Source organism: Erythrolamprus reginae, chromosome 5 (genome assembly GCF_031021105.1).
Source record: "Erythrolamprus reginae isolate rEryReg1 chromosome 5, rEryReg1.hap1, whole genome shotgun sequence".
NCBI lineage: Eukaryota > Metazoa > Chordata > Lepidosauria > Squamata > Dipsadidae > Erythrolamprus > Erythrolamprus reginae.
This window is the reverse complement of record NC_091954.1, coordinates 24,803,661-24,830,109: the sequence shown is the minus strand read 5'-3', so window position 1 is coordinate 24,830,109 and position 26,449 is coordinate 24,803,661. Positions and strand designations below refer to the sequence as shown.

The window sequence follows — 26,449 nt, the reverse complement described above, 5'->3', positions numbered from 1 at the left end:
CAGAGAGAGTCTGCAACCTGGGTGTCCTCCTAGATCTGTAGCTGAGACTGGAACAACATCTCTTGGCTGTGGCTAGAGGGTGGTTTGCACAGGTTCGCCTAGTGTACCAGTTGCGGCCCTTTCTGGGTCAGGAATCTCTTCTCACATCTCATCATCTTACATCTTGACTATTGAAATCCGCTCTACATGGGGCTACCATTGAAAAGCATTCAGAAACTACAATCGTTCCAGAATGCAGTCACATGAGCTGCTGTGGGTATGCCTAGGTACACCTACATCACACCAACACTCTGTGAGCTGGCTCCCAATCATTTTCCAGATGCAATTCAAGGTGTTGGTTATCACCTTTAAAACCCTACATGGCTGAAGATCAGATTATTTATGGGACCGCCTTCTGCTGCCACATGGGAGAGCCTTCTCTACGGCAGCTCTGGCTCTCTGGAACCAACTGTCCCAGAGATCAACACAGTCCCCACCCTCCTGGATTTCCAAAAGGTCGATGACCTATACCATCTAGCTCCAGCCATGGATAGGAATGATATATTTTGGAATTTTAAACTGTTATTGCATTGTTTTAAACTGTAAAAAATTATTAAATTAAATTAAATTAAATTAAATTAAATTAAATTAAATTAAATTAAATTAAATTAAATTAAATTAAATTAAATTAAATTAAATTAAATTAAATTAAATTAAATTAAATTAAATTAAATTAAATTAAATTAAATTAAATTAAATTAAATTAAATTAAATTAAATTAAATTAAATTAAATTAAATTAAATTAAATTAAATTAAATTAAATTAAATTTATTAAATTAAATTTTAAATTAAATTTTAAATTAAATTTTAAATTAGTAGTTATTCTGAATGTAATGGAATTACGGTAAGTGAAAACAATATTCAAACAGGCATTACTAAAACAGCCATAACCCAATAAATGCCTGCATCAATTCATGTATGAGAACAAGTTTGCAATAGTGAGTAAAGCATCAGGCTAAAAACCAAGACACTGTGACAGACCTTTTTCTTTTGTACTTGTGTACCTGTGTAGTCTGTAAAACTATTTTGCTACAACAAAACTTTTTGTTCACCCATATTGAGTACAACAGAAAGAAAAACAGACACTGTGGAACAACTATCTACATATACATGGATCACATTAATAAAATATATCAGCTAATCTACTCAAGAAACTTTGATTTACATGAATTTCTGTAAAATAAGCAATCAAGTAAAGTAATGATCTAAACAAGTATAAAAGTAGTAAACTAGAGAAAAAATAGAAAACATGAAATTATTAAAGGGTATGCATAATTTGCTTTTTAATAATCTCATTTCATTTAGAAAGCTACATGCTAAGATTTCAAGAAACAGGCAAGCGGCTGAAATATTGTTTTCTCCAGAGATTCCAATACTGATACTAATGCTTCTGCATCAGTTCAAGAATATCGGGATAACAGCGTTGTACGCCATCCAAACCCAAGATAGGATCAAAATGTTGCCAGTCAGGAATATCTTTATAGAAAACTAAATAAGTGATTCGAGTAATCAATGATTCAATATTTCTTCTTTTTGTAGCAATATCTTTTCCTCCACTCCATACGGCTACTGGTACATGAACGTCTTCTATTTTATAAAATGGAGGTGTTGTCTATGGATGAAGAAAAAAAGAAGAATGTGATTTGAGAATCACCCACTGTGCAGAGAAGTTGTCTGATGGATTCATGGAATGTTGACAGCTGATTAAAGTCAACTGTCAGAATTATCTTTCAATCATAGAAAAGTTATGATGAGTAGGTGTCTAATTGTTAAAGTGTGGCACCAGAAAGCAAGAGGACAGCAATTTCAAGAGGATATCACTAATAACTTTGATAAAAAATGGTATTAACTTATGATACCTTTCCATCTCCTCCTTCTATGGCTGTGAGGGCAAACCTCTGGCACGGGTGCCACAGGTGGCACACAAAACCATATCTGCAGGCACATGAGGTGTTGCCCTATGTCAGCTCCAGGACACATGTTCACACTGGCCAGTTGAACTAGTTCTTCCTCAGGGCGTGGGGAGGCCATTTTTGCCTTCTCCAGGCTTCAGGAGAGCCTACTGAAGCTTGGGGAAGGCGAAAAATGGCACAATAGGCCTCTTGAAAGTTCAGAAACTAACTTTCGGTAGGCCCATTTGACCCATTTTTCACCATCCATAGGTTCCGGAGGCTTCAGTGAAGTATGTGTGCTTGTGTGTGGGGAAGCGTGGGGGGAGGGGCAGTTGTGTAAGCATGCATGGGGGAAAAGCATAGTATTAGGGGTGTGGGCACATTCATGCATGCTATTGCAGGCATGCACACTCTTTTGACACCTGAGGGAAAAAAGGTTTGCTATCACTGTTCTATGGTCTTGCAGCCAGATGATACTGTCTTAATTTCAGGTGTTTAGAGAAAGTGAACATCTAAATGTGTGCTTACTATCACATTTTTTTTTGTTCAGAGATTGTTCCTATGGCTTTGCTTTCGTCTCCTTTACTTCTGAAGCAGCCACCATTACCATTTTAGCATTTACCACTAGTATTTCACTAGAATTTTAAAAAAATCATACTTTTTCTTACCGTGTTGTATATTTCCTTGTTCTTATCACCATAGTCATAACGTTTGAATTCCCCAGAAAGTATAATCTAAAAGGAAATGAAACTATTATCTACAATTTAAAAATTAATCATAAATTCTTACTGTTAAGAAATATTAATGTGACTTCCGGTTTGGAACGGAACTGCAGTGGGAAATCCGGGACAGGGCTCTGTCCCCGACACTCCCTTTCCCCCCCCCCCAAAGATCGCCGTTTTGCGATCTGATCGGGCTTGGATGGTCTGATCAAAGAACAGGGGGTCTCCTGGATCCCAAGGAGCCAACGGCAAAGCTCCGGAGGGAAGGGATTGCCCCGCAGCTTTGGGGAAGGAAGAACCATGTCTTGGTTTTCGCCAAGGACACGGCCACAGCAGCACGACCGCACCAGAGGAAGGGAGAGACGATTAGAAGAAGTCAACAAAAATAAGACTGATAGAGAAGAACAAAAGAGAAGAAAATAAGAAAGTTACAATATTAAATTCTTGGATTCCACAACTTTTAAAGTTAAAAGAAATTATTTTTTAAATTAAAGGCGGACAAGAGAAGTAAGGAAAAGTTTGTCCGGTTCCTGTGTGTGCGTCCTCTCCTTGGTTTTGCCGTGGGAGAGTTAAGAGCTGGGAGCCTCGATCAGCTGGGGCTCGGAAGATGGCGGCCGCTGTGGAGCGAGCGAACTTGACAGCCAGGCAGACCAAGACGCCGAGCAGCTGTGTGGTGGGTGCGCTCGGCGCTGGAGGAGACCTGGCGGACGGAGGACCGACCATTGCGATAGGAGAGAGGAGATTGAAAGGAGACCAAGGGAGGAGGACTGGTAGATCAAGGTCTGATGGTGGGAGAGTTTTACAGACATGGATGCCCCCCTCCCTAGTCTGGGGGGGGAGGGAGAGAGATGCTGAATGATCCTTGACTTTTGAATAACCTCTGCCCCTGAGAACTTGGCACTTTGAGAAAATTGGCACTTTTGAGGAACTTGGCACTTTGAAAAACTTGGCACTTTGAAAAACTTGACACTTTGGGAAACTTGGCACTTTGAGAACTTAGCACTTTTATTAGTTGCTGCTGACCGTATTTCCTAATCGAATTGAATTATTCATTATTACCTATGTTTGTATTTTTATTGTTATTTTTAGTCAGTTTTAATAGTGTTTTTAATATTAATATCGTTCTTAATTGCTATTTTTATACTGCTATCAATTTAATTGCTTTTTTAACATAATTGGGGTTTTATATAATGGGTGACTGGGGTACATATACTTGTGGGTATGAATGGAATGATTGGTATGATTGGGGGGGTGGGGGGTGGGGGGGATATGGTATGGATGAGTTGATTGACAGTAGTGCGAAAGACAGTTTTGGCCCACCTGACGCCCGGGAGACAGGGGAGGGAGGGACACCGATCTCTGGGGTGGCAGAGGGTCGGAATATTTCAGTGTTGCTGGGGAGAGGCAGATATGGCGGGGGCCACAGAGCTAGCCGTTCCAGGTGAACGAGGGACCGTTGCTTAATAACGGTCCCTTGTTCCGGCTCTGTGAGCCCAATCTTGGGTACTGGTGATGAGTGTAACTCTGGCCCTGGACTCAGGTTGCTGCTGCTTAATGCCAGGTCGGTGGTCAATAAAGCTCTCCTCATCCGGGATCTGATCCTGGATGAGGAGGCCGACCTGGCATGTATTACTGAAACCTGGCTGGGCCCAGAGGGAGGTGTTCCTCTCTCTGAGTTTCAGAGAGCTGGGTTTCAGATATGGCACCAACCTCGACCCCAGGGAAGGGGGGGAGGAGTGGCTGGGTTTCAGATATGGCACCAACCTCGACCCCAGGGAAGGGGGGGAGGAGTGGCTATTATAGCCAGGGAGAGCCTTTGCCTACGTGGACTCATTGCTCCGGAAATTGCGGGTTGCGAGTCACTCTTGATGAAGTTGGACTTAGGGGTTCAGGTGGGCTTATTTCTCACGTACCTGCCTCCCAGCTGCGTGTCAAAAGCCCTGCCTGTGCTACTCGAGGAGGTAGCCGGGTTGGCGGTGGAGTTCCCCAGACTTATTGTCTTGGGGGACTTCAATCTGCCATCACTCGGCGAAACCTCTGGGTTGGCACAGGAGTTCATGGCCACCATGACAGCCATGGACCTGACTCAAGTGGTACGGGGTCCGACTCATGAGGGGGGGCACGCACCTGACATGGTATTCCTTTCCGAGCAATTGAGCAATGGTCTGAGACTAAGGGGCTTAGAAGCAGTGCCTTTGTCATGGTCAGACCATTTTCTACTACGGCTTGACTTCCTGGCTCCAATCCTTCCCTGCAGGGAGGCGGAACCAATGAAGATGTTCCGCCCCAGACGCCTGATGGACCCAGAGGGCTTTCAGACGGCGCTTGGGGTTATTCCAGAGGCACTCATCCACAGTTCGGCGGAGTCTCTTGCGGAGGCCTGGAATACGGCTGCTGCGGAGGCTCTCGACCGGATTGCGCCTTTGCGACCTCTCCATGGCGCTAGACCCCGTAGAGCCCCATGGTTCAACGAGGAGCTCTGGGAGTTGAAACGCCAAAAGAGACGTCTAGAGAAGCGATGGAGGAAGAGCAGGTCTGAATCTGATCAAACACTTGTAAGAGCTCATATTAAGACTTACAAAGTGGCGCTCAAGGCGGCAAGATGCGCGTACCATGCCTCCTTGATTGCATCAGCGGAATCCCGCCCGGCCGCTCTGTTTAGGGTGACCCGCTCCCTTCTTAACCAGGGGGGAGTTGGGGAGCCCTTGCAGAGTAGTGCCGAGGAGTTTAACACGTTTTTCGCTGATAAAGTCGCTCAGATCCGGGCTGACCTCGACTCCAATTGTAAAACAGAGTCGACTGACAATGAGTCAGTCGAGGTGACTGGGGCACGTACTTGTCCACCTGTCTGGGAAGAGTTTGATCTGGTGACACCTGATGAAGTGGACAAGGCCATTGGAGCTGTGAGTTCCGCCACCTGTTTACTGGACCCGTGTCCCTCCTGGTTGGTCTCGGCCAGCAGGGAGGTGACACGGAGCTGGGCCCAGGAGATTACCAACGCTTCCTTGGGGAGGGGAGTTTTCCATCACTCTATAAAGAAGCGCTTGTGCGCCCCCTCCTCAAGAAGCCTTCCCTGGACCCAGCCATACTCAACAACTATCGTCCAGTCTCCAACCTTCCCTTCATGGGGAAGGTTGTCGAGAAGGTGGTGGCACTCCAGCTCCAGCGGTCCTTGGAAGAAGCCGATTATCTAGGTCCCCAGCAGTCGGGCTTCAGGCCCGGTTACAGCACGGAAACCGCTTTGGTCGCGTTGATGGATGATCTCTGGCGGGCCCGGGACAGGGGTTTATCCTCTGTCCTGGTGCTCCTCGATCTCTCAGCGGCTTTCGATACCATCGACCATGGTATCCTTCTGCACCGGTTGGAGGGGTTGGGGGTGGGAGGCACTGTGCTTCAGTGGTTCTCCTCCTACCTCTCTGGCCGGTCGCAGTCGGTGTTAGTGGGGGTCAGAGGTCGACTCCGAGGTCTCTCCCTTGTGGAGTACCTCAGGGGTCGGTCCTCTCCCCCTTGCTATTTAACATCTACATGAAACCGCTGGGTGAGATCATCCAAGGACATGGGGTGAGGTATCATCAATATGCCGATGATACCCAGCTTTACATCTCCACCCCATGCCCAGTCAACGAAGCGGTGGAAGTGATGTGCCGGTGCCTGGAGGCTGTTGGGGCCTGGATGGGTGTCAACAGACTCAAGCTCAACCCGGATAAGACGGAGTGGCTGTGGGTTTTGCCTCCCAAGGACAATCCCATCTGTCCATCCATTACCCTGGGGGGGGAATTACTGACCCCCTCAGAGAGGGTCCGCAACTTGGGCGTCCTCCTCGATCCACAGCTCACATTAGAGAACCATCTTTCAGCTGTGGCGAGGGGGGCGTTTGCCCAGGTCCGCCTGGTGCACCAGTTGCGGCCCTATCTGGACCGGGACTCATTGCTCACAGTCACTCATGCCCTCATCACCTCGAGGTTCGACTACTGTAATGCTCTCTACATGGGGCTACCTTTGAAAAGTGTTCGGAAACTTCAGATCGTGCAGAATGCAGCTGCGAGAGCAGTCATGGGCCTACCCAGGTATGCCCATGTTTCACCATCACTCCGCAGTCTGCATTGGCTGCCGATCAGTTTCCGGTCACAATTCAAAGTGTTGGTTATGACCTTTAAAGCCCTTCATGGCACTGGACCAGAATATCTCCGAGACCGCCTTCTGTCGCACGAATCCCAGCGACCGATTAGGTCCCACAGAGTGGGCCTCCTCCGGGTCCCGTCAACTAAACAATGTCGGTTGGCGGGCCCCAGGGGGAGAGCCTTCTCTGTGGCGGCACCGACTCTCTGGAACCAACTCCCCCCGGAGATCAGAACTGCCCCTACTCTTCCTGCCTTCCGTAAACTCCTCAAAACCCACCTTTGCCGTCAGGCATGGGGAAACTAAACATCTTCCCCTGGGCACGTTGAATTTATATATGGTATGCTTGTGTGTGTGTGTGTATGTTAGTATAGGGGTTTTTCTTAAATTTATAATATTTTAATTAACTGGATTATGTATTGGATTGTCTTTTCACTTGTTGTGAGCCGCCCCGAGTTTTCGGAGAGGGGCAGCATACAAATCCAAATAATAAATAATAAATAAATAAATATCCTTGGGCAAAAGGGAACAAGCAGCCAGAACTTTTTTTTCTCTCAAGCATAAATCGTAAAAATAGAAAGAAATATCATCTTTTATGGTTGATTTCCCATTCCTGAAGAGAAATCTAGGGGATGAGGGCAGATGAAGAATGGTGAATTAAGAATCACAAATTTAAGTTCTAAAGGAAAAGGGAAAAGAGAATTGGAAGCAGCTATTGTTCCTGGACTTCTTTTTGTTTGTGGAAGGATCATCTTTTTTGAAAACAAACAGAACTTAAATTTATATAAAAGTTAAAAAGGAAAGAATAGATACATTGGAACAGAAAATACACTAATAAAAATAAAAGACTGAGCTGTAATGGATTAATTGGCTTTTTGAAATTTGAAATTTGCACCTTATATTCGCTTTAAATTTATTACGAATCAATGAGCTGGAAGAAGATTAAATTGGACCGTTTAGAAGATTTAAAAGTGGAAATGGGCGATCTGAAAGCAGACACAGGTGAAATGAAGGAAAGGATGAAAGAACTAGACAACAAAGTAGCAGAAATACAACAGACTTTGAAAGAGAATGAACAAAAAAAGCACAGATAATTATATTAAAAGAATTTCATATTAAAAAAACTAATAGAAAATTGTTATGTAATTCAAAATTAGGGAATATTTTTACTAGTCTATCAGATCAAAAAAAGAGAGGTATTGCAATATATAGAGAGAATTCAATAAACTCCAAACAACTATATACTGTTCAGGAGGGTAGAACTTTAATTGTACAAGTGAATATAGATCCAAAACCTCTCATTATTGTCTCCATTTATGCACCGAATGATAGTCAAGCAGAATTTTATAAACAATTACATTAAAAGATAAATGAATTAGCTATTGAGAACATGATTATAATAGGCGATTTTAAAGCAATTTCAAACAGATTACTGTACTGGATCATTCAGGGAAAAAGAAAGACAAGAAAAAGAAAACAATATTACCCACAACTTTTCAGAAAATGAGATCGGAATTATTATTAAATGACATCTGGCGGGAGCGACATCCCCTAACTAGACAATATACCTACTACTCAAATCCTCATAAAATTTGGACAAGAATAGATATGGCCTGGGCCTCGAAGTACAATTACAGAACAAATTAAAGAAATAGAGATAGACATTAACACATGGGCGGACCACAATCCCTTAGTTATATATTGGAAAAGACATAGAAAACAAATCAAATGGCAGATGAATAGAAACATTATAAGAGACCCACAGTAGAAGGAATGGATAGAAAAAGAATTAGATTTTTTTTAAAAAAATAATAAAAACTCAGAAACATCTTTACAAAACTTATGGGACACTGCAAATGCATATATTAGGGGCCTAACGATTTCTTATACTGTGAGGAAAAACAAAGAAAAAAAGAAACAATATGAACAATTAGAAAAAGAATTAAAGGAATTAGAAGTAGTGTCACAACATAATTCAGATGACCAAAAAATAAAAGGATAAAGCTTATAGAACAAGAACAAATAGCCGAAAAAAAGCCAGACAGGAATACTTTGAACATGCAAATAAACCAGGACGATGGCTTGCATTTAAACTAAGAAAACATAGACAATCAAAAGTAATAAAGAAATTGGTAGATGATAAAGGAAAAATAAAATTTAAAACTGAGGAAAAATCAAAAATAGTGGAGGAATTTTATAAGGAGCTTTATAAGAAAAAAATAATAAAAGAAGAAGAAATTTTCCAATACAGTGATCCCCCGGTTATTGCGTTCCCGACCATTGCGAACAGGCTAATTTGCGATTTTTCAACCCGGAAGTCAAAACACCATCTGCGCATGCGTGCCCTTTTTTCTATGGGCACGCATGCGTAGATGGCGCCGGGCAGATCAGCTGCTGGGTGGCTTCCCTGGGTCTTCCCCCTCTTGCTGGCGGGAGGGCGAAGCCCCCCCAGCACCCGCTCGCCCGCCGTTCGCCCGGCCACCCGCCCTTCGCTGCTCGCCCGCCCGCCCTTCGCCCGGCCACTCGCCGTTTGCCCGCCCTTCGCCGCTCGCCCGCCCTTCGCCCTTCGCCCGGGAAGTTCGCCAGGAGTCAGTGGAGAAGCCGCGCGCCTGTTTTAAAACGATCGGAGCCGGCCTGGGGGGGCTTTCCAGCAACCCCCGAGCCCCCAACCCGGGCTCGGGGGTTGCTGGAAAGCCCCCCCAGGCCGGCTGCGACGTTTTAAAACACGCGCGCCGCTTCGCAGCTGTCTCCTGAAGCCGAACGCTAACTTCCGTGTTCGGCTTCAGGAGATAGCTGCAAAGCGGTGCGGGTGTTTTAAAACGTCGCAGCCGGCCTGGGGGGCTCGGGGGCTTGCCCCCGAGGCCCCCAGGCTGGCTGCGACGTTTTAAAACACGCCCGCGGCTTCTCCGCTGACTCCTGGCGAACTTCCCCGCTTTAGGAGTCAGCGGAGAAGCTGCGCACCTGTTATAAAACGATCGGAGCCGGCCTGGGGGGGCTTTTCAGCAACCCCCGAGCCCCCAACCCGGGCTCGGGGGTTGCTGGAAAGCCCCCCCAGGCCGGCTCCGATCGTTTTAAAACAGGTGCGCTGCTTCTCCGCTGACTCCTAAAGCGGGGAAGTTCGCCAGGAGTCAGCGGAGAAGCCTCGCTGCTGCGGCGGAAGTAAAAACACCATCTGCACATGCGCAGATGGTGTTTTTACTTCCGCAGCGCTACTTCGTGAAAACCCGCTCATTGCGGGGGGTCCTGGAACGGAACCCTCGCAATGATCGGGGGATCACTGTATATGAATTCCTCGGCTTTACCTTTATTATCCAAAGAACAACAGATGAGCCTAAATAGTCAATTTACTATGGCTGAACTACAGACAATCTTAAAAAACCAAAAGAACAATAAAGCTATAGATCCAGATGCCATTCTGGCAGAATGGTATAAAATAGAAAGTAATGTAGTAATGACAAATATGTTGGAAATCTTTAATTGGATTATAATGGATGATAAAATCCCTAAATCAGGGTCAGAAGCACTAATAAGTCTAATACATAAAACAGGTACAGATAAAGATAAGATACAAAATTATAGACCAATATCCCTATTAAATGTTTATTATAAAATTTTTACTTCTATTTACGCACTAAGACTTAAAAAGATTTTAAGTGAAATAATACATGAAGATCAAAATGGCTTTCTACCAGGTAGACAAATAAAAAACAATTTAAGAACGATCATTAATATGCTAGAATTTTATGAACAACATCCAGGAAGACAGATGTCATTAGTATTTCTAAATGCAAAAAAGCCTTTGATAATGTAGATTGGACAGTTATTAAAATGCAATTAAATAAAATGAGATTTGGAACAAAATTTGTTAATGTAATAGATGCAATATATTCAAATCAAACAGCAAAAATTATACTAAACAATGAACAACTTGAAAATTTTTAGATTTTTAAAGGGGTGAGACAGGGTGCCCTCACTCACCTCTATTGTTTATATTAACCTTGGAAGTTTTGTTGATCAAGATAAGGGCAAATAATAAAATTAAAGGGTTAAACATTGGAAAAGAAATTTATAAAGTACAAGCCTTTGCTGATGATGTGGCTTTTATAATTGAAAATCCCATAATATCAATACCAAATTTAATAGAAATAATAGAAGAATATGGTAAAATTGCAGGTTTAAAAAGTAATAGAAATAAGACACAACTATTAACTAAAAATATGACAGAAACACAAATAAGACAATTAGAACAAGTGACCGATATGAAGATAGTTAAGAAAGTGAAATATTTAGGAAGTTGGATCACTGTATAAACAATTTCTTTAAAAAATGACAATTATTTGAAACTTATTGGCAAAATTAAAAAAAAGATTTAGAAATATGAAATAACTTACAACTATCCTTCTTAGGGAGAATTTCAACAATCAAGATGAATATCCTACCAAAAGTATTATTTTTATTCCAGGTGATACCCATAAACCCAGGAGGGAACTTTTTTAAAGAATTAACAAAGATAGTTAAGAAAGTTGTATGGCAAGGGAAAAAGACAAGAATAAAAGTAAGTGCATTAGAAGATATTAAAGAAAGAGGAGGCTTTGCTTTACCAAATTGGAAGTTATATTATCAGGCTGCAGCCCTATCTTGGATTAAAGATTGGATAACCCTAGAAAATAGAAGATTACTAAACTTGGAAGGCTATGATCTTATGCTGGGCTGGCACGCATTTATCTGGTATGATAAAGATAAAACACATTCTTACTTTAAAAAACACACAATGAGAAAATCCCTATTAGAGGTTTGGAAGGACAGAAAGATCCATTTTTAATTATCCCTGAGTGGATTTCTCCAATAGAAGCAGTTTGTCACCCTAACCTAATCCAAGAAAGGAAGATAACGAAATATAAAGAATTAATAGATGAACAAATGAAATTAAAATCACGACAAAAATTGCAAGAAGAGGTAATAATAATTGATTGGTGGCAATATGTACAGATCCAGTCTAGGTATCAAAAAGATATCAAAACATATACATTCAGGAAGAGTAAAAATTATTTAGGGAATTTGTTAATTACTAATCAGAAAAAACTAATAGGGAAAGCATATAAATACATGATAAGTAATAAAAATATAGATCAGACATTAAAAGACAATATGATAAGTTGGTGTAAAAATATAGGAAAAGAAATTGATTTTGGAAACCTGGGAAAAGGTTTGGACATATAATTGGAAAATAACGAGTTTCATTGAAAGAAAACCAGATTAAGATGTTTTATAGGTGGCACTTGCCACCCAATAGAATTGCTAAGATGTTCCCAAATATATCCCCAAACTGTTGGAAAGGTAAACAAGAAATAGGTTCCTATTATCATCAGTGCCACAAAGCTAAATTATATTGGAATAGAATAGAAAGATGGATAAAAGAAATTATGCTACATGAGATTAAGAAAACTCCAGAATTTTTCTTGTTAGGTATAAAAAAACCAAAATTATAAAAAGGATATTTTTTATCTAATAACCCACATTTTGACAGCGGCAAGGATAGTTTATGAAGTAATAAGGAAAATGATAGAATGCGCAGAAATGGATATGATGACGAGGCGGTTAAAAAATAAAGAAGAATCTGATTTTTATAATATTTCGGAAAAGATTTACCGTATGTATAGTTGAATAAAAAATGGTTAAATGAATGGAATACAAAGAAAAATGTATATTAATTGGATTTTTTCTTTTTTTTACTTCCTTTTTTATTATTATTAAGAAAGGTTAAATTACATTTAAAAAAAACTTCTTTTCTTACCTAAAATATTGTATTGATTTTACAAATTCTAGTGTTTTTCTTTTCTGTATTAGAAAGACTTCTACTACGAGCGGGACAATTGTATGTCTGTCCTGTTCGTCCTTTTATGATAATCAATAAAAATACTTTTTTAAAAAAGAAATATTAATGTGATATATATATATATATGTACAATATTTTTTATCTGGAATATTATAAAGAAAATAAGTGAAAAATAATATTTACTATTTTATTATTTTTTATTTTGCTAAGTATGTAAAGTAATAGCATATTGAATAAATTTTAAAATGTCAAATATGTACAACTAATAAAAGGAACTAACCCAAATGTAATGTGAAATCTTAAATAAAAAATAAAACTTGAGATAAAAAATATCTTAGATTGGTGCTGAACAGACATTTACATGGAAATGAAGTATAGTGAATGTGTTGTGGTTGGCTCTGGCCCAGCTCCTGCCCCAAGGAATGTGTAGGTGGATGCAGGGGAAACATCAACATTGCCGACAGAGTCAGATAGTGCAGTTTCCTCGGACGAAGAATAAGGTGGTGATGACTTGGAAGAGGGGGGCTTGGCACACAGCCCAGGAAGCCAGTCTCCATTATCTTCGGTCGATTCGGACGAGGAAGTGTTAGACCCACGCATGCGCAGAATTATGCATAGAAGAGACCAGCTGAAGAAATATTACAGGAGATAAGAGAGGCCACCTGTGTGTGGGTTGGGCTCCAGTAATTAGAGCTGCTGATATAAATAGCAAAGTGTGTGTGTGTCACTTCGTGGAAGAAGGAGGGCTGTGATGTTTCTTCATAGCTGCTAGCTAAGTACTTAGGACTGATTAAGGGGATTGTACAGCCTACAAGGTTGTTTTGGGACTAGTACTTTTTGCAATACAAAAAGGGTGCTTTGTTTCTTTTGAATTTCGTGATAAAGAACATTGTTTTGAACTTTCAAGTGGGTGGGTGTCTGAAATTTTTACCCTTGAATTTTCGGGAGACTCATACCATAGAGAACGGCAGAACATAATGAAGGATTGTTGGAAATTAATTCCTCCTAGATTTTGGAAAATTACCTTTATGATAAAAATAACAACATGGACCCATACATGTCCACATATCTTAGATTTTATCACATTTATTTATCCAATTTATCTGCCCATGATTTGTCTAAGCAGTTTTACAATAAAAACAAAAGCAATAAAACATTTTAAAATAACCAGAAGAAACAATACAAAAACAAAAGTATGCTTTCAAGTTAAACTTAAGTATGAAAGAGTTAGTTTTATAACTTAACTGTGTACAGTACAATAGCATATAGATTTCTACCTTTTTAGTACATTTTAATTACTGCCATGTAATACTAACTATGATTTCACTTTTTTGGCTGTACAGCTAATACAGTACATAGTAACAGTATAAAATACAGTAACTTGCCAGAGTCCCCTCTTAGTGTCCTCTCTATTTGGTAAAGATGAGAGAGAGTTCCTTGATATTGGTATATAAATCATTGTTTTGTGCAAAAATTATTTATAAAGCACTAACAGTAAAAAAAACACTTTAATGGTAATGAAGCGGTTGTTGTATAATATTGATTTTATTTTATTTTTAAAATCAAATATCAAACAATTTATTATTAGGTTTGGAAGGAGAAGGACTCTTAGATACCATGTTTCTTGACTAAGGAACCCCACAATGTGGTAAGTGGGCGGGGGGGGACTCTCTATCAAAAAACATTTTATTAAAAAATGTAAGCAAGTAAAAAATGTTAAAACTACATGACCAATAAACAAACAAGTAACCCTATTTAACATGCATTTTATACTCATACAAACCAATTATATAAGTATAACACTTTGACATCCATTTCGATTTGCCTTGAAAATAAACTTAAACCATGCTCTACCTGACTCCAATGATTGATGTTTTTTACTGATGTAAAATCAGGATTGATCCCGGCATACACATCTGCCCGACTCTGAAAAATCAAAAATAATCTACATTTTTATCCTGAGGGAATACAGTATATGAAAAGATTACTTATTGTTATGTACTTATATTGTTAAGATACAAGGAAATTGGGGAAATAACTGTTTCCTCCCATACTTCAATTTTTAAAAATAAATTGCACACAACCACAGACAATAGGAAAACACTATTGGGACAATATGTGAATACCGGTAAGTAATTTCTTATTATATGCCTTTAAAAATGTCTCCCCAAATGTTTATAATAATTTTTCCTTGAATTTGTAATGGTGAACTAGGGGCCAGTTCACTAAATTTATCTCAATCTGATTGGCTGGAGAGAACCAATTACATCATTCTACTTTCTCAAAATTTTAATATATAGAATGGAAGTTGCAATGACTAGTAGCAGGAAAGTTATAAAATGCCTGAATCTGCTTCAGGCCATTTTTTAAAAAAAATATTTGTCAAACAGAAATTACAAATTTCAACAAACAAAATAAGAAAATCTAATCTGATAGGGATGATAGGCATACCAGTATGTCTATGACGATAGGCATACATGCACACCTTCCCCTTAGGAACCTCCTAAACATGGAGTGAGATCCACAGAAGTCAAATTGGAATTAAAATTGAATATTAATGGCTGAGACAACTGAATCAGGTTAGATATTCCAGACTGACAATTCTGTTACAAAACTAAATTTTTGTACTTCATTTGGCTAAAAGTACCTTCTTTATAGAAAGTATAAATAAAAATAGAGCTTACTTACTACATTTAGATTTTTTTGGTTAAACCCTCCTGCAAGGAAAATATTTTGTAGGCACAGTCGGTCAATTCCTGGGTAGCTGCATGCATAAATCAAATTGGTTTTAACTTTCTCACTAAAAATGGAAAATTCTTTAGTGCCCCATATAAGCTGCAAAATAAAATGACCCATCAATATTTTTTATAATTTAAAAAAAAATATATAAATATTTTGAAAACAAGTGTTTTGTCAGAGTATTACTGTACTTACAGACAAAAGGAAATAAAAAAGAAGTTAATAGTAAATATTAACATACAAACTAATAGCAATAGTAATAATACGATAGCTGTGATAAAATAGTATAACCAAAAAGTTAAATGTCTAAATGTCTTTTTACATTTTCTTATTTGTATTTTTATCCATCACTATAGTTATATACATCTTTATTTTCAATATTTACATTATTAATATTCATAATATTACTTTCTCAAATTTCTACCTCTTGCCTCTATTCAGTCATAAAATTTATCCCATATCTGATAGTACTCTGAAGATTCTTTATTTTTTATTTTTTTATTAATTTAATTTAATAATTTAATGCTGATTAGTGTACATTCAAAGTGAAAATAAAGTTTCTATTCTATTCTATTCTATTCTTCTTATAAGGTTTAAGTGTTAAAAACATGCATTAGCCCCCTATAGCTGGGTTTAGACTCTATAGCATACAGGTAGAACACCTGAATAGGTAAATTCCTACTTCTCTGAGTCGGTCTGGAATTCTTCCAATTATACCAAGTGTCCCACTAACGCCTTTCAAGGAGTAAGCAGGTGTAAGGCTTATAAAGAGCTTCACTTTATCAGTGAGGCAGGGCAGGTTCGCAAAAGCCACGAAACCTGCAAAAAAGGAAGGATTAAAATATCAGGATTGCATGATTCCTCTATGTACTTTTAGGGATGGCCTGAATCTTATCCCTCTTTTTGAGAAAATCTCTTTCTCCCCACATACAAATTAAACCCCACAATTTTTATATTTCTAGTGTTGGAAGGTTTTATTTATTAATTCTCAGCCTGGGGAGAATTCTTTTTTATGAAAAAAGAAAAATAATTGTTTCTGTGTTCCAACAAAACACAAACTCTGCTATGTTTCCCACTTGAATCTTAAAGAATTTCACTGCTTCTATCGGTCCTTTTTATCTAAAATTTGTTCCCATTGTCAGTTAATGCCTCTACCTAATGTACTTGATAGTGGGGAGAAACACTTAAAAGACATGAACTGTCAATCAATTTAATGAAATATTGTTGAATATGCCCTTTATTGGTTAGAAGGCCTCACAATTCATTCTACCAATTCTACATCCATAGCAGTAGTGGGATTCAAAAAAAATTACTACCAGTTCTGTGGGTGTGGCTTTGTGGGCATGGTGTAGCTTTGTGAGCATGGCTTGGTGGGTGTGGCAGGTGAAGGATATAGAAAAATCTCCATTCCCTCCCTACTCCAGGTTAATGCAAAATCCCCATTTCCTCCTGATCGGCTGGGACTCTGGAGGCAAATATATGGGGGTGGGACCAGTCAGAGGTGGTATTTACCTATTCTCCGAACTACTAAAAAATTTCACTACTGCCGGTAGATAGAAAAAACTGTTTGATTATAAAATGATACCAAAACTGTGTCTTAACTTACCTATTCCTCCTCCTTGGGAATGTCCAACATAATGTAAAGAGTCTTGTTTTGTTTTATGTAGAATGAAGTTTATTGTTGCTGGGATATCATAAATTGCCATTTCATGAAAACTACAACACAAAAATACATAAAAATACAAAACTGTAACTTTATTTGCTTCTTACTATCCTTGGACCTTAGTGTTGGGCCTGGTAATGGAATTGGTAATAGTAATTTAATGGGGCCTTGGTCTGGAGGCTCTTAAGGAATTCATATTATTGCACTGTTCTGTACTGCACTCTTTGGATTGTACTGTACTATGCTATGCTACACTATACTACACCTTTTTTTTCCTTTAAGCCTACTTTTTTGTGGTATATGACTCATTCCAGGACATTAATTAGTAATCATGCATTACATTGGCATCCTTCAGTCTCGAAAACCATGGTATCATGCTCTGGATTCCCCAGAATCTTAGTCATCATAAGATGGCCATATATAAGAAATATGTGTAATATGTTCCCATATTCTAGATATCTTGGTCAAAGAATCTTCCTCTAACTTTACATTTAAATTCAGAAGCTTCAGTAACCCATGAAAAATAAACAGATTAAAATTTACAAATCTTTTTTTTCCTCCCTACTTTCTGTCTTCAAAATTCACATTTTTGCCAAGGCAACCAAAAGCTTTTTAATGAAGCAAACTAGAATAAAAATATATCACGGTTAAACAAAATAACATGTTATTTTTATGTATTTCTATTTTGTGACATTGCTTTTTAAGTAAATGCTTAATGTATCTATTTTAAACTTGGCTAATATAAAATGCAAATGTTCATTCTTAATTTACATTGAACCTAAAACAATAAATTTGTAGAATTGACCGAATGTTTTCATTATCAATTTTCCTTAAAATTTACCTGAAATTCCAGAATTTTTGCTGGTAAATTGAAAACTCTTTGTGCTTTCTAGACCAAGTGGTCCCTCTAAAATTTATTATCCAGACATCATAGCCAGCATCTGCTAGGAAAAATCCCAGGCTGTTGCTAGGAAGATTTGCGATCCAACATCTCCCTTCCCACAGAAAGCCATGTCCCAATAAAACAATTGGTCTGGGTCCTGCAAGAATACATGATTTATTGTATGTTATCTATAAATACAAGGCTCTTCCAGAAACAGTGTATTAATCGAGGAAATACATTCTGCCTTGTTTAAATGCCTTTCCAGCAACACACAAAATATGAGCCAGCAATGTACAGCAGCGGCTAAAAAAACCAAAACAATCTTAAGCTGCATCAACAGGGAGATACACTCCAAGACTAAGGAGGTATTAATACCACTCTATAATGCCCTAGTCAGACCACACCTAGAGTACTGCATTCAATTTTGGTCACCCCATTACAAAAAGAACATTGGAACTCTAGAGAAAGTACAGAAAAGAGCAACTAAAATGATAAACCAAGACATATGAAGAGAGGTTGATGGAACTGGGCATTGATAGCTTATCCAAAAGGAGGCCAAGGGGGCATGATGGCAGCATACAGATATTTGAGGGGTTGCCACAAAGAGGAGGGGGTCACACTATTATCCATGGCACCAGAAGGCCAGACCAGGAGCAACGGATGGAAACTGACCAAGGAGAGATTCAACCTGGAAATAAGGAAGAACTTCCTGATGGTGAGAGTGATCAACCAGCCTGCTGGCAGAGGTTGTGAATGTCCCATCACTTGACACATTCAAAAGAAAATTGGACTGCCATCTGGTGGGGTGGTGTAAGGTTTCCTGCTTGAGCAGGAGGTTGGACTTGATGACTTGCAAGGTCCCTTTCAACTCTATAAATAAATAAATAAATAAATAAATAAATAAATAAATAAATAAATAAATAAATAAATAAATAAATAAATAAATAAATAAATAAATAAATAAATAAATAAATAAATAAATAAATAAATAAATAAATAAATAAATAAATAAATAAATAAATAAATAAATAAATAAATAAATAAATAAATAAATAAATAAATAAATAAATAAACAAACAAACAAACAAACAAACAAACAAACAAACAAACAAACAAACAAACAAATAAATAAATAAATAAATAAATAAATAAACAAATAAACAAATAAACAAATAAACAAACAAACAAATAAATAAACAAACAAACAAACAAACATTTACATTACAATTTTGTAGAGACCTGCATTAAAAGGTCAAAATATAACTTGGATCCTTGCACATTTGTTGAGAGCCCCATAAATCAAATGCCAAATTATTATGGGCCAACTACAAGAACCTTGGAAAACATGTAGTTAGTGTAATGTATTCTGAATAGGGGCTATATATTGCTACACAAACTGTCAGCCGTGGTTTGCCCTTCAAATCCAGATATCTGCAAAATCTTAATTATGCTACCCTAATCCATCACTGATATTTGTTTCATAATATCTGTAAACTAATGAACTGAAATAAATCGGGGGGACAGATGGGACTGAGTCCATGGAGAGGGGTGGCATACAAGTCAAATTAATAATAGTAATAGTAATAGTAATAGTAATAGTAATAGTAATAGTAATAATAGTAATACATTGGATAAAAATTGAGAATATTAAATATATAATAACATAAGAGGTTTGATGGAGCTATAAATTACATAATTCCCTAAAATCATTCCTGGAGCCAAAATAATTGTGGTAACCCATGCATCATCAGTATCATCTTTACAGAAGCAGTCTGGCTATCATATGATTCACCAGCTGTAGCTTCCAAGCTGACCTTAGGGGGAACCCAATTTACACCATATAGTATTCAGTTTGTCAGGTGCACATGGTTCCTGTCACAAAGGTGCCCTGGTCCATGGAGCGCTGTAATTGCTCTGGTGGTTGATGCTTGAAGGGGACTCTTGACCTGGTTTTTCTTTCCAGCAATGTAAAGTAGAACTAGGAAGATGCACAAGTCATGGACCAGCTCTTTGGGGGTGAGCCTGACCTTATCAAGACCAGGATCAAAGTTAATGGATCCCCATAAAGTAGCAATTCTAATTGTCAGCAGGATTTTATGAGCTTGTTTTAGCCCAAGATTGACTCAGTCTTCCATCCTTCTGAGGTGGGTAAAATGAGGACTCAAATTTTTGGGGTAATATGCTGTCTCTGAAAACTGCTTAGAAAAGGTTGTAAAGCACTGTGTATATAAGTCTAAGTGCTAATGCTATTGCTATCTAGTCCCTTGAAGCCTCCAGTACCATTTCAAAACTTCACTAACTCTAAGTCTTGCAATATTGCCTACTGGAGCAATCAATCAAGGCTTGACTAGTCTCCCTTCATTATTACTAATAGGGACTACACTTTCAGGTGGGAATTATTTATGGATAACCACATAGTAATGCTTATTACTCCCAGCTCTTGATGCTAGTTTAGGAACATACCATAGTTCAGGGATGTCACAATCATGTTTATACTTTGTCTACCATCTCAATTAGAATGGACAATGCGGTTTCTGTTTCATGACCAAGATTCAGAGTAATGAAGATATTACTTCCCCTGGATTCCTCTATAATGGGAACGTTTTCTCAAAATCTTTTCCTAATGTTGGAGATCAGTGTAAGGTTGGAGATTAAGTGAAAGTTCTCAAGTACAGCTGGAATAAGGATTATTCCCTTTAGAAGACAGATTGCCATGTTTCTTTCATGACAAGGCAAATGGCATAATTTTCCCTTAGAGAAACTTCACATATTACTTTGGGCCTGACACCTTAACTATCTCCTGAATCCAGCCACAGGTGCTCCACCTGTAAGAGCCAGAAGGTGCTTGTATCCAGATCACCAAAGGCAAAGCTCTCATTATGAAGAAACCTATCATTGCTTTGGTTCCACAAGTTCAAAGGAATATTGGAATGAACCACCAATCATAATATACTGCTAACACCTGCACATTGTAGAATGGTAATATAATATTCAAGCTAAATATCTATGGCTTAAAAAGAAGCTATTTTCCAAAGTTGAAAACAGAAATAGCTTTGCACTCTTCCACTGCCCCAGGGGTGGGTTCCAAATATTAGCAGCCTGCTGATTATGTAATTTTGGAGTCAAGGATCTGGCTCTGTCTGTGCCCATCCATTTCTGCTGCCATCTCTTTTTCTGATTTTCCTTTGTTTGGATGGCTTCTCCTTGTTCTGTGCTTTGAAAAAAAGCCTCCCCACCCACCCACCCCGTTAAAACTGACCTTTATTTCTTTGCCTAAAGCACAGCTAGTCAGTTCCATAGCTGTGTTTTGGGCTGAATCCACCTTCTGAACATGCACAGAAGTCAAATTGCTTGAGCGCGCATGTGCAAAATGTCACAATGCAAACCAGCGGGGATGGTCATTGGAACCCACCCCTCAAAGGCAGATTGAGTTTTTAACCCTGGTGTTCTGTTCGGGTCTGTGAGACCCGAAATCAAAATTTGAGACCCTGTAAAAAGGTTTCCCTGGATATCTGAAACTTGAAATTTCATGACTTTGCAACATTTCAGGGGTTCTCGCTATCATAATTTTTTTTGGGGGGGGGGGGGGGGGCTTCTTTCTTGCTTAAAAAAATAGGCCTAAAGTTCTGTTCCCGGGTCGCCCTCACCCGGCTGGAAAATTCTTCATTTGAGGTACTTATGTTTGGTCAATTTGAAAACTTTTTTCACTTGGAAAGTAGTCTGAACATTTCTGCACACCATGATAGGAAAATTGAATGGAAAAAAAATAATACTTATTGGTTTATTTTGATCATAAAAGGCACCCCCCCTTTTTATGAACTTTTTTTCAATTTATAGATAGTTTAGCCTGCAAAATGTGTTCAATTTTACTAAATTTGGTGTGGGATTGGTAGTTTGAACATTTCTGAACATAGGAGAACTATAAATGAACTGAAAAAATGATGCTTATTGGGGGCTTTTATCAGAAATAAGGCCTCACGCCCCCCCCCCCCCCCCAAAAAAAATTCTTGAAACCATTTTCACTTAAAAAAAATTTAGGATCTAAATCAGAAATATTTTTAATATCTTAGGCATTGATTTACTAAATTTAACATTGCTGATCATCATAAAAATATTTTTTGGGGTGTGGGGGCTAACTTTTTTCTGGGCAAAATTTTACCTACACTTGTACTGTTCCTGGGTCTATTTGACCTGAAAAAGAAATTCTTTTAGGTACTTAAATTTTGTCTTTTTGAAAACTTTTTTCACTGGGAAACTAGATTGAACATTTCTGAACAAAATGATATGAAAATTGAACTGAAAATATTGATGCTTATTGGTTTATTTTCATCAAAAAGACCCCTCCCCCAATTTTTGAGCATTTTGTGTCAGTTTATATTTTTTTTAGGCTACAAATCTCCAAGGGATTTTCCCCCAAAAGGTTTGATGTACAAAATTGAACATTCCTGATCATAAGAAAAATATAAATGAACTGAAAAAATTGATGCTTACCGGTTTATTTTTGAATATAAGATCATATGGTCTTATAGTCGAGTATAAGCCTACTCGAGTATAAGCCTATTTGAGTATAAGCATGGGGGGCCTTTTATGAGCAAAATAAACCAATAAGCATCATTTATTTTCAGTTCAATTTTCATATCATTATGTTCAGAAATATTCAAGCTACAAATCCCACATCAACTTTAGTAAAATAGAACGAATTTTGCAGGCAAAACTATCTATAAATTGAAAAAAAATTCACAAAAACGGGGGGGCGCATTTTATCAGCAAAATAAACCAATAAGCATTATTATTTTTCTTTCAGTTTTCATTTCATTGTGTGCAGAAATGTTCAAACCTGTTTCCAAGTGAAAAAAAGCTTTAAAAAAGACCAAATATAAGTACCAAAAATGAACAATTTACCGTCCGGGTCAAATAGACTGGGGAACAGAACTTTAAGGTGTGTTTTTGAGCAGAACAGCATTAATGACCACTTGAATATATATGTAATCGAATGTGGAAATGCCACATTTCAGACTTACCTTCATGCTGGGGACAGTGTTTTCCATGAGGAATCCTGTTTAACTGAAGATAATAGCCATCATCAGTCAGAACTTGATACTCTTCACTGGGGTAGCCCCAATATTGGATGATTTCAGTCTGTAAATGAAATAAATTTGTACTCAATATCTAAGGTGAACAGCTATTTTCAATAAGTTAAATATACAGTGGTACCTCAAGATACGAACCCCTCGTCTTACGAACAACTCAAGATATGAACCCGGGGTTCAGAAAAAATTTGCCTCTTCTTACGAACTTTTTTCATCTTACGAACGCCAAACCCGAATTTCCGGGTTCAGCGTTCGGGAGGCTGCTGGGAAGCCCCCCGGCTGTTTTAAAAGGTGACAGCCGGGCGGCGGGGCTTCCCAGCAGCCTCCAAACGCCGAATGCGGAAGTTCGGGTTTGGCGTTCGGTTTCGGGATGCTGCTGGAAAGCCACCCGGCTGTTTTAAAAGGTGACAGCCAGGCTGGGGGGCTCCCCAGCAACCTCCCGAACCTGGAAGTTCGGCAAAAGTTTGGGGTTCGGGAGGTTGCTGGGAAGCCCCCCAGCCCGGCTGTCACCATTTAAAACAGCCGGGCGGCTTTCCAGCAGCCTCCCGAAGCCGAACGCCAAACCCGAACTTCCGCGTTCGGTGTTCGGAGGCTGCTGGGAAGCCCCGCCACCCGGCTGTCACCTTTTAAAACAGCCTGGGGGCTTCTCGGCGGCCTCCCAAATGCCGAACCCAGAAGTTCGGGTTTGGCGTTCGGCATTCGGGAGGTCGCTGAGAAGCCCCCAGGCTGTTTTAAAAGGTGACAGCCGGGCGGCAGCGTTTTTGTGCTGGTTTTTTTTTTTGGTTGCACGGATATAATTGACTTTACATTGTTTCCTATGGGAAACAATGTTTCGTCTTACAAACCTTTCATCTTACGAACCTCCCCCTGGAACCAATTAGGTTCGTAAGACGAGGTATGACTGTACTTCTGCTCCATATATCTTTGTGGATTTATCATGGGTCATGATCAAAACATTTAAATATGTTAAAGGGTTAAATAAGGTTCAGGATAGAAGTGCTTTTAATAGGAAAGTGAACACAAGAACAAGGGGGCACAATCTGAGGTTGGTTGGGGGAAAGATCAGAAGCAACATGAGAAAATATTATTTTACTGAAAGAGTAGTAGATGCTTGGAACAAACTTCCAGCAGACATAGTTGGTAAATCCACAGTAACTGAATTTAAACATGCCTAGGATAAACATCCATCCATCCTAAGATGATATAGACTTTCTTAACTTTTTCTTTGAAACTTTTTTTTTCTCATTTCCTATAAGAAAAAAACAACAACCAAGACAAACTTGTTTTCCAAAAGACAGTTGCCTTTTGGAAAAAGCATTTCTGGGACAACTTGGGTTAACCAGAATCTCTCTAAATTACTTTAGAGGTTCTTCCTAAGTGATGAGTTAAGATACTCTTCGTATGTCAAGGACTGAAGCAATGAACACAATCACAAAAAAAATATTATTGTTTTATGTAAACCAGTGTTTCCCAACCTTGACAACTTGAAGATATCTGGACTTCAACTCCCAGAAGTCCCCAGCCAGCATTCACTGTCTGGGGACTTCTGGGAGTTGAAGTCCAAATATCTTCAAGTTGCCAAGGTTGGGAAACATTGATGTAAACAACTTACGATTTTCATAAATCCTTCAGGATTCAAATGTCTTCTGTTGAAAGAGCATTCTGAATTTGTAGTCTTCTGGATTAAGCATACCAATGCCAGAAGCACCCACATCCCACCTGTGAGTAAAATAATTATATTTTAAGATTATAATTTTAATGCCTGAAAATCTTCAGGAATCATTTTTGATAGGTATTAGAATATATTTCCCAAAGGCCTGACTGTATTGTCTTCACAACTAAAACAATTTGGCAACTTTTATTAGTTGGCATTTCCTAGATTTATGTTCTGAGAATAGCTGACCATTCTCACTATAGGAATAATAATTATACTAATAAAAAAAATCTATTCTTTTTTTTAAAAAAAACCCTATTTACATTCAAAAAATAATTTAAAGTCATTTAAGAAGTATTAAATATTAGGAAAACCAGCAAGCCATGTCAAGCCGAACTCTTTATTCAGTAAAGCAGAACAACCAGAATGATAGGAACATCGGAAAATGATTCATCTCGGCCGTGCTCTGACATCTCTTTTATACATGTGCTATCAGGCACAGCAGCCAATAGCAGGCACAGGAGCGCCCACTCTATGCAATAGCCCAGTGTTTCCCAACCTTGGCAACTTGAAGATATTTGGACTCGCATTCGCTGGCTGGGGAATTCTGGGAGTTGAAGTCCAGATATCTTCAAGTTGCCAAGGTTGGGAAACACTGCAATAGCCAATCAACATGGTCCATGTGATTAAGGATGCAGGGATGCAACAAGAAAATATTATTAAAGAAAAGATCTTGGTTTTGATAACTACAAAACCTGTTCTTCTACACTATAAATGTCTGTGTGGATTGAAGTATGTGGTATGCTTTCCTCATTGTCATGTACTGAAAATAAAAACAAGGTACATGAGAATGAGGGAGGTGTGTCACATATTTCAATGCATACATGTAGGAAAACAGAGTTTTGACTGCTCTATTTTTTCAAAGTATTGGATAATAATCATTCTGAAACCTGACTCTTTAAATGACTCAAACTCCATGATCCCCAGCTAGAATTATTGGTCAGTTCTGTCACTGCAAGAAAATTAAATTCAGTAGTAAAAGTCTAATGCTTACCTGTTAAGTTTATTGTCCTGGAGACCTTGAATACTGAAGAGATGCTGCATAAAGTTTAACAGAATATGCTAAGTACAAGTAAGTTGGTGAATGTAACAATTTAGGTTATTATAAATGATGATGTAAGAGATAAGCTGAACAAATTTTCTAAGAAAACCCTTAGGTTAAAATCTATATCCAGTAAAAGTTTTCAGTTGGCTGACTCAGGGAAACAAAAGACAATCCAGGAAAACAGAAACCGCCACACAATTGTCTGAGGCTTCTCATTATCTGTATGTCTCATTATGCTTAAGGATGTTCACTTTTTATGGGATTTGGACATGAAACACCTTGGGAAAGAACTCATGGATGGTGCCTCTTTATGAAATTTTAAAAGTAGGTTGATAAAAGCTTTGAAGACTCCTTTTTAAATTCTAAGATCAATGAAAGATTAAATCCTGCAGTGTCGTAGGAAAAATTTACAAGTCAAAGCAAAAAGAAGGAATATAAAATTGAACTATTTGATCAGCAATGATATATTTATTTGATATTTCTGTAACTTCTAATGAATCTTTTGCTTAACTATGATGGAAAGAATGATGATGATGATGATGTATAGATTTTATTTATTTTTTCTGTTTAAAACTTTTATGTAGCTGCCCATCTTGTTTAATAATTAATTAAACAATATAAATAATAAAATAACATGATACATAAATAGATTAATACTACAAGCAATAAAAGCCTGGCACTGATAAAAGTTAGATCAGTTAGGTTC

The 26,449-nt window shown here is 38.4% G+C and overlaps 1 protein-coding gene across 1 annotated transcript; it reads right to left on the bottom strand.

The window, feature by feature from the left end:
• Positions 1 to 1,421: 1,421 nt before the first annotated feature.
• On the bottom strand, positions 1,422 to 24,698 carry LOC139168384 (putative lysosomal acid lipase/cholesteryl ester hydrolase). The gene is made up of 9 exons (XM_070753963.1): positions 24,597 to 24,698; positions 22,916 to 23,033; positions 17,853 to 18,051; positions 16,955 to 17,064; positions 16,031 to 16,167; positions 15,298 to 15,444; positions 14,464 to 14,535; positions 2,601 to 2,666; positions 1,422 to 1,652 (listed from the first exon to the last, which is right to left on the bottom strand). Exons 1-9 carry the CDS (start codon positions 24,696 to 24,698, stop codon positions 1,422 to 1,424), a joined length of 1,182 nt encoding a protein of 393 aa, XP_070610064.1.
• Positions 24,699 to 26,449: the final 1,751 nt, after the last annotated feature.